At 40.3% G+C, this 14,220-nt stretch overlaps 3 protein-coding genes across 4 annotated transcripts; 1 reads left to right on the forward strand and 2 right to left on the reverse strand.

Moving 5' to 3' along the window:
* Positions 1-1,033: 1,033 nt before the first annotated feature.
* Positions 1,034-2,125, reverse strand: LOC103320413 (LOB domain-containing protein 37-like). The gene is made up of 2 exons (XM_008222093.2): positions 1,791-2,125; positions 1,034-1,684 (listed from the first exon to the last, which is right to left on the reverse strand). Exons 1-2 carry the CDS (start codon positions 1,972-1,974, stop codon positions 1,197-1,199), a joined length of 672 nt encoding a protein of 223 aa, XP_008220315.2. The 5' UTR covers positions 1,975-2,125; the 3' UTR covers positions 1,034-1,196.
* Positions 2,126-6,088: 3,963 nt separating this feature from the next.
* STZ (salt tolerance zinc finger) lies at positions 6,089-7,273 on the reverse strand. Its single transcript, XM_089045390.1, has one exon. The coding sequence runs from the start codon at positions 7,104-7,106 to the stop codon at positions 6,273-6,275; it is 834 nt and encodes a 277-aa protein (XP_088901516.1). The 5' UTR covers positions 7,107-7,273; the 3' UTR covers positions 6,089-6,272.
* A 3,609-nt stretch (positions 7,274-10,882) lies between these two features.
* APT1 (adenine phosphoribosyl transferase 1) lies at positions 10,883-14,011 on the forward strand. Of its 2 annotated transcripts, none has more exons than XM_008222095.3 (7): positions 10,883-11,168; positions 11,478-11,591; positions 11,844-11,954; positions 12,200-12,292; positions 13,031-13,180; positions 13,326-13,384; positions 13,684-14,011. In XM_008222095.3, the coding sequence occupies exons 1-7, from the start codon at positions 10,997-10,999 to the stop codon at positions 13,738-13,740; spliced, it is 756 nt and encodes a 251-aa protein (XP_008220317.1). In that variant the 5' UTR covers positions 10,883-10,996; the 3' UTR covers positions 13,741-14,011. The 2 variants fall into 2 exon arrangements, with proteins under 2 accessions (XP_008220317.1, XP_088901587.1); XM_089045461.1 differs by having other exon boundaries at positions 11,060-11,185.
* The last annotated feature ends 209 nt before the right edge of the window (positions 14,012-14,220 follow it).

The following is a 14,220-nucleotide window of genomic DNA, read 5'->3' on the forward strand; positions in this document are numbered from 1 at the left end:
CCATATGCCTTATATTTCATGTGTCCTTCACCTTTTATTTGCCTTTGTCTTACCTCTAATAATTTCCGGGTTTCTAGCCGGAGAAAGGCATAAAGTCTATGATTATGTTTATAAATTATAACAAATCCTGACTTAGTTATCACTTATCTACATTATCATTATAATTAGGAAACTATATGCATTGGCTTTCGGCTATGGGAGATTATGGTGTGCACCCTAAGAAAAAATAAAGAAACTCACAATGGGGTTCAATCAATTATCAATACTTTGTATTAGCACTGCTGGGAACAGTTGGGCAGTTTCCATGCTTTAATTAAAAGATTAAGCTGAACCGGATAAGGCAATGTAGCCATTTGCATGTCGTCTTTTCTGTGTTATTTTTAGATCCTAATTAAGCTCATCACTAATTATATATATATATATATATCCAACTACATGCTCAGAAGTCAGATGCATTTTTTTATTAAATTATATATACATCATACATGCATACAAATAAATTAAATTACATGCGTCATTAACAACGTAAGCATTTTTTCTAATATATCTTGGGAATTCATGTTGTTTATATACTTGTTCAAGCCACATGTTTTCCATGTCGAAAAATGTCCAACAACCAACCCGTTAATGTCTCATGAGTATAAAATCATAATCAAAACAATTACATAATAATTTTGGTATAACGAAATTGTCATTGCGACGACATCTCAAATCAATCACACATTATTATATAATAAAATTAAAACACATCATAATGTGGCATTAAATTGAAATACCGCTATGGTGGCATCTGCACGAGAGTAAATTTATATTACAGTCTACAGCAAACCAAAGGGATGAGAAATGACAATCAAACATATTTCCACTTGTCCTCATCATCAGCTTGAGCCGGATAACGTATGCTGCTAGTAGCAGCATGTCCTCTAAACATAGAAGATGTACGGCCAGGCAACCCCATTGAAAGCTGCGTCCTTAAACGACAATTGTTACACGTCATCGTCATCATCATTATCAACAACAACTCCTCCCAACCAAAACGAAAATAAAATAAAATATTTATAAATAAAAAAACCAAATGCTTCGCCGGAAAATTCAACAAAATTGATCGGCTCCGATTATCATTTTATCTCGTAATACATTATTCGCTGATCACTTCTAATCTCTCTCTCATATATTAGTTAATTTCTTAATCGTACTCAGACAAAAAGGTTCAAAACCTTGCGATCCTTGAGACCCCCGCCGCGTTCAAAGCTCGTCGACGACGTCATCACCGACTCTTCCGAACTAAACGACACCGTATCCCTTCGCTGCTTCCCCACTGCAGTACTCACACAGCTGCTGCTCCTCATTCCTCTACCTCTTCCTCGTTCTCCCGCCGCGAGATTCGGCTTCAGAGAGAGCCCCGCATCGAACGGTTGGATTCGCTCCTCGTCGTAGTACGCGGACGGTACGGGTGGATAGTAGAGGTTTTGCAGCGTGCATGCGCCTCTACTGGACGTCTCGGAAGATTCGTGGAGGCTCGGCGTCAAAACCGCCGTCAACGGCCTCAAAACTCCGCCGGACAAGACCGTCTCGACCGCGGATTGGCAAACGTGCCAGTTCCCGCTCGACAGAAGCCCCACGGCTCCGTTGACCGGGTTGACCGTACGACCGCACGCTTCGAACAGCAGAGACTGAAACAGAGCTGAGAAAAGGAAGGAAAAAAAAGGTAGATTGTTAATTAGTTGTCGAAATTCGATATTTATTTATTTATTTATTGGAATAAATTGTGTGAGAATTGTGTTTATTACCGGGGCGCTGAGGTTCGGGGACGGCGGAGATGAAGGAAAGGAGGTCGCTGCGGCCAAAGAACTTGGCGAGGAAGAGAGTGGCGTTGCCTTGGGCTTCGGGAGTGTCGATCGCCTGCAAGCACGACCTCAGTATGCACGTCTCGCTGCACCCCTTTCGGAGAACTCGGCATCCGTTGCAGCTCATCTCCACCGTCCGTTTGATCTCCCCTAAAAATAAATATTAACAGTTGACTTCTCGATCACTCTCTCACTTGAAACTTGCAACAATTTTATGATGTTAAATTGGTTCGTTTAGGGTTTGTTTGTTGAGGGAGGTGGTGTTGCTCACTGGAAGGAAGCAAGAGAAGAAACTAGAGAGAGAGAGAGAGAGAGAGTGAGAGAGGGTGAGAGTGAGAGAGGGTCACTAGCTAGTAAATAGACCAGTGTGTTGTAATTAAGTTAAGGGGCTTCAGGCTAAACTATGGTTGAGTTTAAGCGTTTGTGGTTCTTGACGGTGGAATTGGAGTTGAAGGGACCCCACAGATGGTGGGATTGTCTTGTCGACAGGAGAAAGGGGAATATATATCTTCCAAACTCTGGGCGAGACAGAGCGGCTCCGTGTTTCCGCTGTTTGGACCTCGATCGCACCGTTAGATCGCAGGCTTTTCCCGGATTTCAACCGTTGGATCAGTTAACTTGGTTTGGTGGGTTTTTGGATGTATTGGGTTTGGGTTGGGTTGGGTTGGGTTGGGTGCTAAATTGAGAACTCGGCGCAGCTTTGAAGGTAGAGTTTGAGAGACAATGCGAGTTCCAATGAGTGGACTGTCAACTGGCTGCCTATGCATGATGACTAATCTAATCTAGTCGCACCGTTTTTTATATTTTAGTCCCTCGGTTTTGGCCTCGTGAAAAAAATAACAATTGTTTATTCAAATTGCAAACTTTATACAAGCAACTCCTTGGAGGCTGCCAGGTTAGGTCAGTGAAGACACAGGCAACTCCTGAATGGTCAAGGATTGGGCCTGGCTTGCCCATGTTTGCAAGTTTTAGTTGGAGGAGTCTTGCTCCGTCCAAAATTTGTTAATGGGCTGAGCTTTGAACCTTGTTATCTGTCAGACATAATCGGAAGCGTAGGCTCAATTTTACTCACGGGCCCACAAATTTCAGTTTTCTTAATTCTATTTTGCTGGGTTTTCTCCTCCACAAAAGAACAGATTGCTGGGTCGGGTTGGGCTAGACAATCTTCTTTTGTTTGCGAAGGATACACAATCATAGTCCTAATATCTCTACGTTGTTCCGGTTGGACGTGATACAATTTGTACACTACATGTAATACAAGGAACCGTATTCAACCATGTCTTTCTCTACATTCTTAATCTTTCTTGTTTACCGTGAAAGTATGGTCAAATTTTATATTATCCTATTTGAATTCACAATTCACTCAAAAACTCCATCAAAATTGCTAACGTGACTAGTACATTATAGAAAAATAAGGGGATAATGAAAAAGTCACGTCATCAATTTGAACTTACTTATTCACGGATTGGACTATATAAAGCAAATTGATACGGAAAACATTGATGAACAAAGTGAGTAAGTCAATGTGGAAGTTGATCATACGTTCATGGCCAATAGTTGGATTAAGCCCCCTTTATATTCTATGTTTTGTTTTCATTGCGGCAGACAGTAATGCTTGTAGCGGTCCTAATTTACCTTAGTAGACTACAACTACCACAATGGCATATTCTATCTTGTTTAGTTAGTGATTACATGTAAGAAAGAAGAAAACGAAAAAAAGGATTTGAACTTTTGGTCATTTTCCATAACTCATTGTATATTCCGAATATCTTTGCTTTCGATGTCACTAGCTCTATATGCTAGAAATTAGAATTACCTGGTGAAATACACCTCACCCACATATACACAGAGAGAGAGAGAGAATTAAATAAAAATAGATTAGATTGTTGGAGGAGGTTCATAAGTGGGGAAGCATTTTTTGTGGTGGCTATAGAAGCCATGTGTCATCTGAAAAATGAAGGATCCATCTAATTGCAGCCAATGTGAGTTGGGCAACAAGAAGAAGAGACTTTCTCAACTATGCAGAAATGGTCACAACCCACTACATCAGTGGTCCAGCCCCAAAGTTAAAAAAAAATATGTGCAAGGTAACAATGCTAGTTGTTTTCTCACAGCTCGGTAATTTTCGGTATCACAGTGACACCACTCGAAAGAAACGGAGCCAGGTCAAGGGGGTGTCGAGATATTTGTTTGGTGTGCTCTACTGCCCACCAAACGAGAACGCCGTCCAAAAAGTCTACCCGTACCGTACAGTCATCAAATAATACAAAGAAATTGCCCGAAGAAGCTTCTTGGAAGAATGGATGGTTTGTCAATTTGAATGTAGTTTAGGTACAAACTGGGCTAATTTTCTTCCCGGAAATTTGACCCTGCACATCATATCATATGATACACCAAATAAGTTAAATAATTAACATATGCATGCATGACATGTCGGTCATCGGCTGATGTATGAATACGAAATACGTATTCAAAGATAAATCGAAGTTATCAAGCCAAAATGCAAAATATACTTAGTTAAGAAAACGCATTATTGATTAGGTAGACATAGTTTCGTTGTTATATTAAGATAGACTCAAATGTGGGCTGCTACGAGCAAGCAAGGGGGTCTACTTGGCTCTAGCTGCCTAGTTGGTTAGCCGACCAACTAATAAATCATCTGCCAATAGCTCTAGTAGCCTTTAGCTGCCAGATTATTAAATCAAATAAAAGTCTTCTATTGTGATGAAGTGGACATGTATTAATAGGAAAAACTAAATTAGACTAGACTTATTGCATATGAAATATAGGCACTTTGCTAGTCTGATCTAATCTAATCATCCCTAACAAAGAAAGTCGTACAGTACAAAAAAAAAACGTGTTGTTGTGGGGAAGAAGAAGAAGATAAGAGCCACAAGAGTTTGGGGGATTTAGAAGAAGTGGGGTCTGGTGATAGAGCGATATGAACTTTTATAATTTGGTGCATTTTTCCTAAACAAAACAAAGTTATAATTATTAATTTGTAGTGGCAAATGTTAAGAAGTGGGATATATAGTGCGAAAACAAACAAGTGAACAAGACTTTGCAACCCCACGCGGTTTACACTTATTTTCCAAGTCTAGTTATAGTTGACCGAGTACTTGTTAATTAGTTATTATGTTTGGAAAATGAAGATTGAAATTACACGCAAATGCTACTTGTTGTATCCATATTCTTCTGGAGCTTCCTCCCTCCCCTGTTTGTTGATTTGCCTAGAGGCTTCCCCTTCCCTTTGCTTACAAGGATTTGGCCTAATCTAGAAGAATATTGAAGGCTCTTTTTCTTCTCTTTTAGCTGTTGACTAGTTCGGTTTTAGAAATGAAAGTCAAAGAGGCATTCGCCATTCATGAATGATGATAATGTGCCAGATCCCGCCACACCCAGAGGAGAGGAACTGAAATTAATAATAATATAATATAGCCCCAGGCCCCCAGGCCCCTAGGCTCCTAGGCTCCTAGGCTCCCAGCCCCAGAAGAATGTGGCCAAGTTGCTCACTTGCAATTTGCGGTTATAACATGAAACAACGAACAATCATTCCAAGCCCAGCTGCCTAACTAACATATGGCAAATTTTATATTACACATGGCCTGGGTAAACGCCTCACGCCATTGCATTTGATGGCGGTGGTCGTGGCAGTTTAGGTGGCTTTTTTTAACCATAACAGGTGGCATCCATATCTGTTCCAACGCGAACACCACCAAAACTATCTTCTTTCTTATCCGATCCACCACACTTCCTTCCTCGCTAAACAAAACATCGCCCATTCCCCTCTCCCTCTTTCCTTGACGACTTTGATCTCATCCATCCTTATCACTCGCCACTCGCCACCTTCCCACATCATTATTATTATTATTATAATTACAAATTTTGCATAAATTCAAAAAAGAAATTAGGAAAATTAGCCGACATGCATTTACGCGTGAATCACGTGGACTGTAGCTGAATAGTGAGCATTATCATTTAGCTCACTATACCAGTGCAGTGACCGTGTGTGTAATATTTTTACAGTTAAAAACCGTCACAAAAACACGCTCTCTGCCCCTTCTCTCTCTCTGCTTTTCAAATGTCACCAAAACATGCGCAAGTGGTGGCCTCTGCCACCCAATTCAGGCCGGCTCGGTTGGACTCGGTTGTACCAACTCATCATGACGATCCCAATTCCTTAAAAAAGAAAGCTATATGGGAAAGTATATTGCGAGAAATGAATTAATGTTGAGGACAAATTGTTTGGGAGAAAAAATCAATTGAATTTCCAAATTTCGAATACGACTTCAACAGCTTGTTTATACAAGGATATAAAAAAATGAACATATTTCAAACCCAGAAAGAAAAATTAAAGAAATACACGCTAGAATTAATTCCAATATTAATGCCTAAAGAAACTCCTCATCAGAGTCGGAGTCTCTTCTAATTTTGGGAAATCTCCTGTTTGGGCTTCATGATCGTCAATATCCTGGGCTTCTTCGCCGGGTGAGGGCTCTCCACCTCGTCTTCGCCGGAAAAGAAGAAATCGCGAGAGAACTCGGGCAGCGCGGGCATGTTCAGGTCGAAGGTCTCGCGGTGGCCGTGGCTCACCGCATGGTGGGAAGTGGACCCCACTCCCTCCGAGGAAGTCACTGCGCTCGTTGTGGTGGCCGGCGCTGTCGCTGTGGAGGCCCCTACGCCGCCTTCGTAGTGGCAGCGCTTGTGCCCGCCCAAGGCCTGGCCGGTGGGAAAGGACTTGTGGCAGATGGAGCACTCGTGGGTCCTGCCGGAAGCGGTTACAGTGGTGGTGCCCGAAGTGGTGGTGTTTGATGACGTGGAAGGGCCTTCGGCGGCCGATCCAGCGGCTCCTTTTCTGTGGCTGGCCTTGTGCCCTCCGAGGGCTTGGTAAGAAGGGAAGGCCTTGTTGCAAACAGAGCACTTGTAGCTCAGCTTCGCGGGCTGTGCTGAAGTGGACGGCTCCTGATGTGAGGAGTTAGAAGGGGACTGGGTGATCATGTGGTGTGAGGCGGCGGAGTTTGTTGCCGTAGTGGCGGTTGCGGTGGTGGCGGCAGAGGTGCTTCCAGAACCGCCGCGAGCGAGCATGATGAGGCAGATAGCGAGGTACTCCTCCTCGGCGGAAGGGCCGTCTAGGCGTGGACGCTTGGAACGCTTGCGTTTGGTCCAGGGCTCGACATAGTTGATTTTACTGGCGGCCTCTTCGAAGCGGAAAGGAGAGGCCCCTGCGGCTGTTGGAGAGTTGAGAGCTTGGAGAGCCATGGGATGAGCAATTGAGTGTTTGCTTGTGGTGTTGGCTAACTGGAGGAGGTTCAAAATATTTGAGAAACTTGAAAGAGAGTTTGTTTTGGTTTGGAATAAGAGAGAGAAAGAGAGAGAGAGAAAGAGTGTGTTAATGGAAATGAGATTTGAAAGTTTAGAGTTGAGTGAGAGTGAGAATGAGGGCAAGGGGTTTATAAAGGGCCGATGAGGAGAGCGAAGTTGCGTGACAAGTGGTGGGAAAGTAGTAGTGTGTGGACCAAGTGTCCGCATATTCAATTCTTATTTATTTTATTTGGTAAAATGAAAAAGAGACTTGAGGGATACGAAATTACCACGTTTCTTTAACTTTGGAGAGATGGAGTTTTCTTGCTTGGTGGCCAAGGAGGACTGAAGTCGGTCAAAGAGTGGAATAACTTACTGGTGCCTCTATGTGGGCCCACAAATGGGCATGGACGTTTTTAACTTTTTAACTACAAAGACCGAGCGGGCCCTTTTTCCAGAGACGGTTTCAAAGTCAATAGCTATGCATTATGAACACCCCTTCGGAAATTCCACACAGACGCGGTCCGGTCCACCTCAATTTACCAATCAAACGGCGTCGTCTCGTGTTTGCGACTTTTCCTTGTGCTTTGGATCTGGACCGACCTTTAATCACACGCTGGCTGTACAGTTTGGGGAGAGTTTGTTGTCCAGTTAGGGTTGGCAACTTTTAAACAACAAATCTCAATCAAATCACACACCGTCACAAGTCCCGACTTAATTTGGAGTGATTAAGGGCCTAATCACATGGGTTGGTGGTGGAGACTAACTGTGCTTAACGAGTGGTGGACAGGGCTTGTGGGGTCTTTTTGTGCAGCCTAATTTTAGGCACACCATTTGCAAGTCTTTGCCCTTAATTGGGTTCCCCAATCAGATTACCATAAAATATCCCAAATCACACTACTTAATTTAGCTTCTGATTTTGAACACCACCCGTTATGCTTTCCGATCACACAAACAGGAGATAATTACAAACATAATTGAATATTTCCCATCACAAAATCCACTCGTTTTACCTAATGTGCACACGTTTTTGCACCCATAATCTCCTTAACCACTCGGACTATAACAACTCTGTTTGCACAACACGCGTACTTCTAGAAAGACCCAGTGATTAGGAGTTCAGTACCACGTCAGCGTGTGATTAAGCACTGTTGTTCAATTTGTTTGGTGTTTCTCTGCTCTTATCTGTTGTTTGACTCTTCTCCATTCAGAAAGAAGGCTTTTGTTGCTAGAAAGTAACACGGAACATATGCGAAGCATCTGGGTTAGTGACACGTGCACCGCCGACTCATTGTTTATATGCTGACATGCTGCTTCTATTCTATCTTCACTAATAAGATATTTTTTTAAACAAATTTTAACCCCCCACCCCACATAACAACACAAGTTTAAAATTTTAATTAATTTCATTATCATTTGTAAATTATAACAACCATGCACAGAGATATTTTTGAATGAGATGAGAGTGTCAAAATAAAACATAAAAAGGGGCGGCTTTTGTTCCTTGAAAGAAATGGATGCCTTATCCCCTAAGAATTTTACGTGGAAGTGTCTAGGATTCAAATCCCACACTCCACCTCAGTTCTAAAGGACAAGGAGCTGCCATATGGCCTAAAGCCAAAAGCCCCATTGCTGCCTTTTGGCTTTTGCCCACTGAAATTAAGAAACCACACTCCGCTGTACTGAGCCCTACCCTTTTGGGTTTATCTACATTTTGCAGTATTTAATTTCAAAATATCAACGGCCCTAGCTAAATGAAAGAGGGTATTGACTTGTAGACTATAAGTTTTATATTCGAATATTCACGACATCATAATTGTGTGTGTTTGTGTGAGAAATCTCAATCTCCAGTAGTTTAGATTATCGCTTGTACTCAAACAAAATAAATTTAGAAATTTTTGATGAAGAATTTGCTTTTTGGCTAAGAAGAAGAAAAGGGACATGGGAAAGCAACGAAGGCAGTTATTGAAATTGGAATGTTGGTAGGCTACCATCATGTAGCACGTATGCATACAGTGACGCCCAAAAAAGTAGATGCCATTTGCATTTAGCAACTAGTTAAGAATATTATTAATCATTTTTTAATTTTATAAGCCAGATAAGAAGATGAACAAGTGGTGGACTGAGCTAGGCATGATGAAATGCAAGGCAAGTGTAGAGAGTGAATAGGTAGAACTCGCTAGGTAAAAAAGGTCGGCACGTGGTGAAGTCATCGCTTACCTTAGATGTCGGTTAGTTGATCACGCATCCGAAAGCGGGTGCTAATTCTCTAATTAATCAGCCATCCATAGAGAACACACACGACTTTTTAATTGTTCAAATGAGAAAAACAAGTGATTTTGAAGCAGCCCCAAAGATACTTCCCCCTAATAATAAGAAAGCTAAATACAAAATGAAAAACATGTGACTTTATTTTTTATTTTTGAGCTACGTCTCTGTTTGCAATTATTTAAAGAAGCAAATGGATAAATAAATAAGTGAAAATAATAGGATGAGAATAGTCTTGGTGTGGTTGGACTTGGATTGGAAGTTTGTGACACGGGGTTTACATTTGGAAGAAGTTAGGAAGGGGGGCCGTTTTGGACATGTTGACTGTGTTTAGATTGAGAGAGGCGATGTTGGTTAATTGTATTGTTGCAAAGGCGGCATACATTGGACAATACTTGCTTTACGTCAGTGGGGCCCAACTGGGTAGTTGCCTGGTGGTGGGTGACCTCAGCCAAAGTTGCAAAATTGCAATGTTGTTGTGTTTTACAATTGAGTCCAAACTTTGCTGACGTTGGTTCTGAATAGTAAACTCACCTATTGGGTGGATCATTTTTTTTTTTGAAAGAAACCCAGTTGTCATAAGCCCAACCCAAGGCCCATGTAATTGAAATTTCAAGCTCCGATAACAGAACAATCAAACATTGGTACGGTGGGTAGAAAGAATGACTAAATCTAAACATCGGTACTGTCAAGTTTTTCAAGTTCCATCCAATTTGCGTTAAGTTTGAGCACAATGTATGATTACCCATTGTTTTTTTAATCTACAATACTAACACTTCACGTCACACATTATGCGTGAAATAGGATAATTTTAGTAACGATGTATCACGTAACAAAAGAAAAAAGAGAGCATAATTTTAGCGTGTGAAACATGCAACAACCCAAAAATCAAACTTCAACATAAAATGAAATATGTACTCCCACATCAACATTAACATAACGTTAGAATATCTTCTTATTGTGACACCTTAACTTTCTCCATCACAACCAATGCACACACTCTATCCTAATTTTTTTTTTTATTTAAAAAAAAGGGTTATCCAGCAGCATGAATCATGAGGTTTACCCAAAAAAATGTAAGTAATATATTATATAAAAAAGGTTAAGAAAAGTGGTGTAAATGTGATCCAGTTTTGCTCCTCTTTTCCAGCTCACAGATTCGAAGCAAAACATGGTAATGGTACTGGTAGTATGCCTTTCCCACCGCCCACCTCATTGGCTGCTAACAATCGCACGCTTATTAGCTATCCTCCGTTAGACTTGGATTCTTTTTTATCCCTTCAAAATTAAATTCACAAGAAAAAGGAAGATGAAAATGAAAATGAAGAAAACACAGTACCATTTTAATTTTAATTATCTGACTTATAGTTCCACTTATACATGGTTGGGTTGGTGGATCGCCAAGTTGAACTAGTAGGACCAAAATGCCCATCTGATATGACTGACCATTTAAGTCAATTTTGCGATTTTCAGTTTCCATAATTTTGGTTTGGCTGAGAGAGAGAGAGAGAGAGAGAGTCTCAGTGCGACTCTCGGTGGGTGGCTTTATAAAGTGGAGGAGTGGCCCATGTTATGTTATTATGATCCCACTACGCACCTCTTTTCGTTTCTCCTCAAATTCCTTCGCTTTCTCACCCGCCGTCACCTCTCGCAGTCCCGCAGCTTCGTTTAACAAGTCCCCTTCCTCTGCCGCGCCGTCCTTCATTCGCTTCCCAAATTACCGATCTGCCCTCACTTCCCCGCGCTCCTCCGGTAAAGCTCTAAACCCTGTAAAGTCCTCACCCTTGATTCTGTTCATTAATAATTGATCTTTTTCCTTTCGTGATGTAGATCTCTAACATTTAAAACGTCTTAATTGGCAATGAAGAAATACAAATGTCTTTTTTTTTCCTTCTGTGAAATAAAATCCTCGAAAAGTTTTGAGCAGTGGGCAATTTGGTCAATAATGATTTTACGCGGTTGGTGGGAGGGTATTTTTATTCTTCTCATATAAAACAAAAAACAACAGTGCATTAGTCACTATAACTTCTGAGCCGCTCCCTTTCCGTTGTGTGTGGTTAGTGAGTAAGAGTAAATCAGTGCAAGTTCGAGCAATGGCTGCGGAAGATGGTAAGGACCCTCGTCTTGCTAGAATTTCATCTGCTATCAGAGTCATACCGGACTTCCCCAAGCCAGGTACATGCTGCTTATTGTTCAAATTTTTGCATTGATTTTCAACATCTTAGTTTTTGTTTTCTGATAAGTATGTACACTTGTCTATCCTTTGGTGGGTTTGATCTTTTTTGGGATTTGAACTTGCTATTGGTCCAATTTTTCATCTGGGTACTGGGTGATTTTGGCTTTTACTTGATCGCTATACTTGAATGGAGGCTTCTTTGAGTTTAAGAACACGGGTGAGTTATGCTTAACTGAGCCTTTTTATGGCAGGGATTTTGTTCCAAGATATAACAACGTTGCTTCTCGATACCAAGGCTTTCAAGGATACCATTGATTTGTTTGTTGAGAGGTACAAAGACAAAGAAATCTCTGTTGTTGCAGGTAATTCAAAACGTACTCTTTCACTATGGCTATTTTATATGATTTTTTATTTCATTTTTAGAAAATTTAGTTGGGTTTGAAATGAAACCATATCCAAAGCCCAAGTCTTTAGCATTCTGGCATGGGAGTTGTCCCAAAATCATAGTTTAGGCGGTTCTTTCTGTTTCAGTGGCTGTTTATTTTATGTATATACCGAATGCTGGTTGATGTTTATGATCTGAAGTTCTGTTGATGACATAATGCAGGTGTTGAAGCTAGAGGCTTTATATTTGGCCCTCCTATTGCATTGGCCATTGGGGCAAAATTTGTGCCTATGAGAAAACCGAATAAGTTGCCCGGTAACAGTTGACACCTTTTCCCTTTTCATTCTCCACTTAAACTGCATAAATTTATGAGCTTTTAGAAGTTTCTCCATAGGAGGAATCCTTGATTAGTTATTGGGACAACGGGATAATTTAATTTTCACTGTAGCTCATTAAATCATCTCTGTCAATGTATTTTACAATATAAATGTTATTTAACTCACAGGCTGGCTTAATCATCTATAAATCTTACGTTATAATGCAATATGTTGAACTGATCCAGTTACCGTATTTTTTATAAAAAAATTATTTATTTATTTAAAATGTTTAAAGCCATACGTTGGAGATAGTGCTATTGCCAGTTCTGTTGAGAAATGAGTAACAGGAAATGAGTGGTTATAGTAATTCTGCATCACTCTTGAAGTAATCTTCTCAGTAGGAAATTGTAGAAAGGAGTGAAAGTTCACCTGATAACAAATACATAGACGCCAAAACTAGGTTATTCTTGGTCTGAAAATAACGCAACAAATAAATCTCAAGAGCTGGGTTAGATATCTTTATTCCATCAGAAAGATTGCTTCTTTGCATGCGTAAGTATTGATATTGTAGCTTGTGGCCTTTCTTAACTGCCATTTGTGATAGAAAGCATAAACATTATGATTCTTAATGTGCTAAGTTTATTTTACATTTTATATACACAGCAAATATCTGGTGCTTTCAATAAATATAGTTCCCAAGATGTCTTATAATTCTCGTGTTTTGATGGTTCTGCAGGGAAGGTTATTTCTGAAGAGTACTCTTTGGAGTATGGAACAGATATAATGGAGATGCACGTGGGAGCTGTAGAAGCGGGAGAGCGTGCCTTGATCATAGATGACCTCATTGCAACAGGGGGAACCTTGGGTGCTGCACTCAGGCTTCTTGGTAGTATATCAAAACATAAATTTATGTTTAAGTGTTTCTGGACAGAATAATTTTTCTGTTTTTTTCATATTTGTTCCCATTTTGGCCGAGAATCCAGATGACCCTTCTTGCTTGCAAGACTCACGTTTTTGGTTTGTTGTTGCAGAGCGTGTTGGAGTGCATGTGGTTGAGTGTGCCTGTGTGATTGAATTGCCAGGGCTAAAGGTATGTATGACATTGCAAATATGGTGCCAGAAACACCCTTAGATTAGTTGTAGGCTAATTTGATGCTTCCCTACTATCGAGCATTTAGTTGCAGACGAATTAATAATTATATATGAAGCAGAAGATTTTAAAGATAAAATATTTTTCGCTTGCATAGTTATTGAAACGTCACGTTCTTCGTGCTATTGTCTTGCACAATGTAGAGTCAAGAAATCTTAACCTGGATATATATTTTTCTTATTATGTTTAGCTTTTTCATTAAAGCATTCCTGATGTACTTTTACGGTGGCTTGTTTCAGGGACGGGAGCGATTGGGGGACAAACCATTATTTGTTCTAGTTAATGGAGACGCATGAGCATGGTTCTGTTGTTGGACGTAAAGTTCTTTGTCGTTTGAGTTCCTGGTTTTTGGAGCTGCAGATTTCAAAGACAACAACTTTATTGTTAGCAGGGGCCAATGGTTGTTGATTATGAAGTGTTTGTTTACATTCGATGATTGAAGAGATGAAAAGAAACTTGGTAGATGTATGTTATATGTACTAAGAAGAAATAATTTGTTGCTTTTCTATTTTCCCTTATGATTTGAACATCAAGTCACCGAAATAAAATGATCTCAATTATCTCTTATCTCACCCCCTCCGTTCTTCCCAAATGCTCTCTGTTTTTTTATTTTATTTATTTATTCTTTTGCCCTGAGTTTTCATGTTCTTAATGTACATTAGCAATGCAAATTAAATTGGGCAAATCATAAAATAGGGGATATAAAGACCAAGAAACTTCATAGATGAAACAAAGATTAAGGCGTTCGACCCAAAAGAATAACACGAAGATTAGGG

Source organism: Prunus mume, linkage group LG2 (genome assembly GCF_029339155.1).
Source record: "Prunus mume cultivar Tortuosa linkage group LG2, ASM2933915v1, whole genome shotgun sequence".
In the NCBI taxonomy this organism is placed as follows: domain Eukaryota; kingdom Viridiplantae; phylum Streptophyta; class Magnoliopsida; order Rosales; family Rosaceae; genus Prunus; species Prunus mume.

What these genes read in the sequence shown, in the direction of transcription:
- APT1 (XM_008222095.3), top strand. Translation starts at nt 10,997, where the DNA reads ATGATCCCACTACGCACCTCTTTTCGTTTCTCCTCAAATTCCTTCGCT. An exon ending in CACTTCCCCGCGCTCCTCCG is followed by an intron (nt 11,169 to 11,477) that starts GTAAAGCTCTAA and finishes GTGTGTGGTTAG; the next exon opens with TGAGTAAGAGTAAATCAGTG. An exon ending in AAAACCGAATAAGTTGCCCG is followed by an intron (nt 12,293 to 13,030) that starts GTAACAGTTGAC and finishes ATGGTTCTGCAG; the next exon opens with GGAAGGTTATTTCTGAAGAG.
- LOC103320413 (XM_008222093.2), bottom strand. Translation starts at nt 1,974, where the DNA reads ATGAGCTGCAACGGATGCCGAGTTCTCCGAAAGGGGTGCAGCGAGACG. An exon ending in CCCCGAACCTCAGCGCCCCG is followed by an intron (nt 1,685 to 1,790) that starts GTAATAAACACA and finishes TCCTTTTCTCAG; the next exon opens with CTCTGTTTCAGTCTCTGCTG.
- STZ (XM_089045390.1), bottom strand. Translation starts at nt 7,106, where the DNA reads ATGGCTCTCCAAGCTCTCAACTCTCCAACAGCCGCAGGGGCCTCTCCT.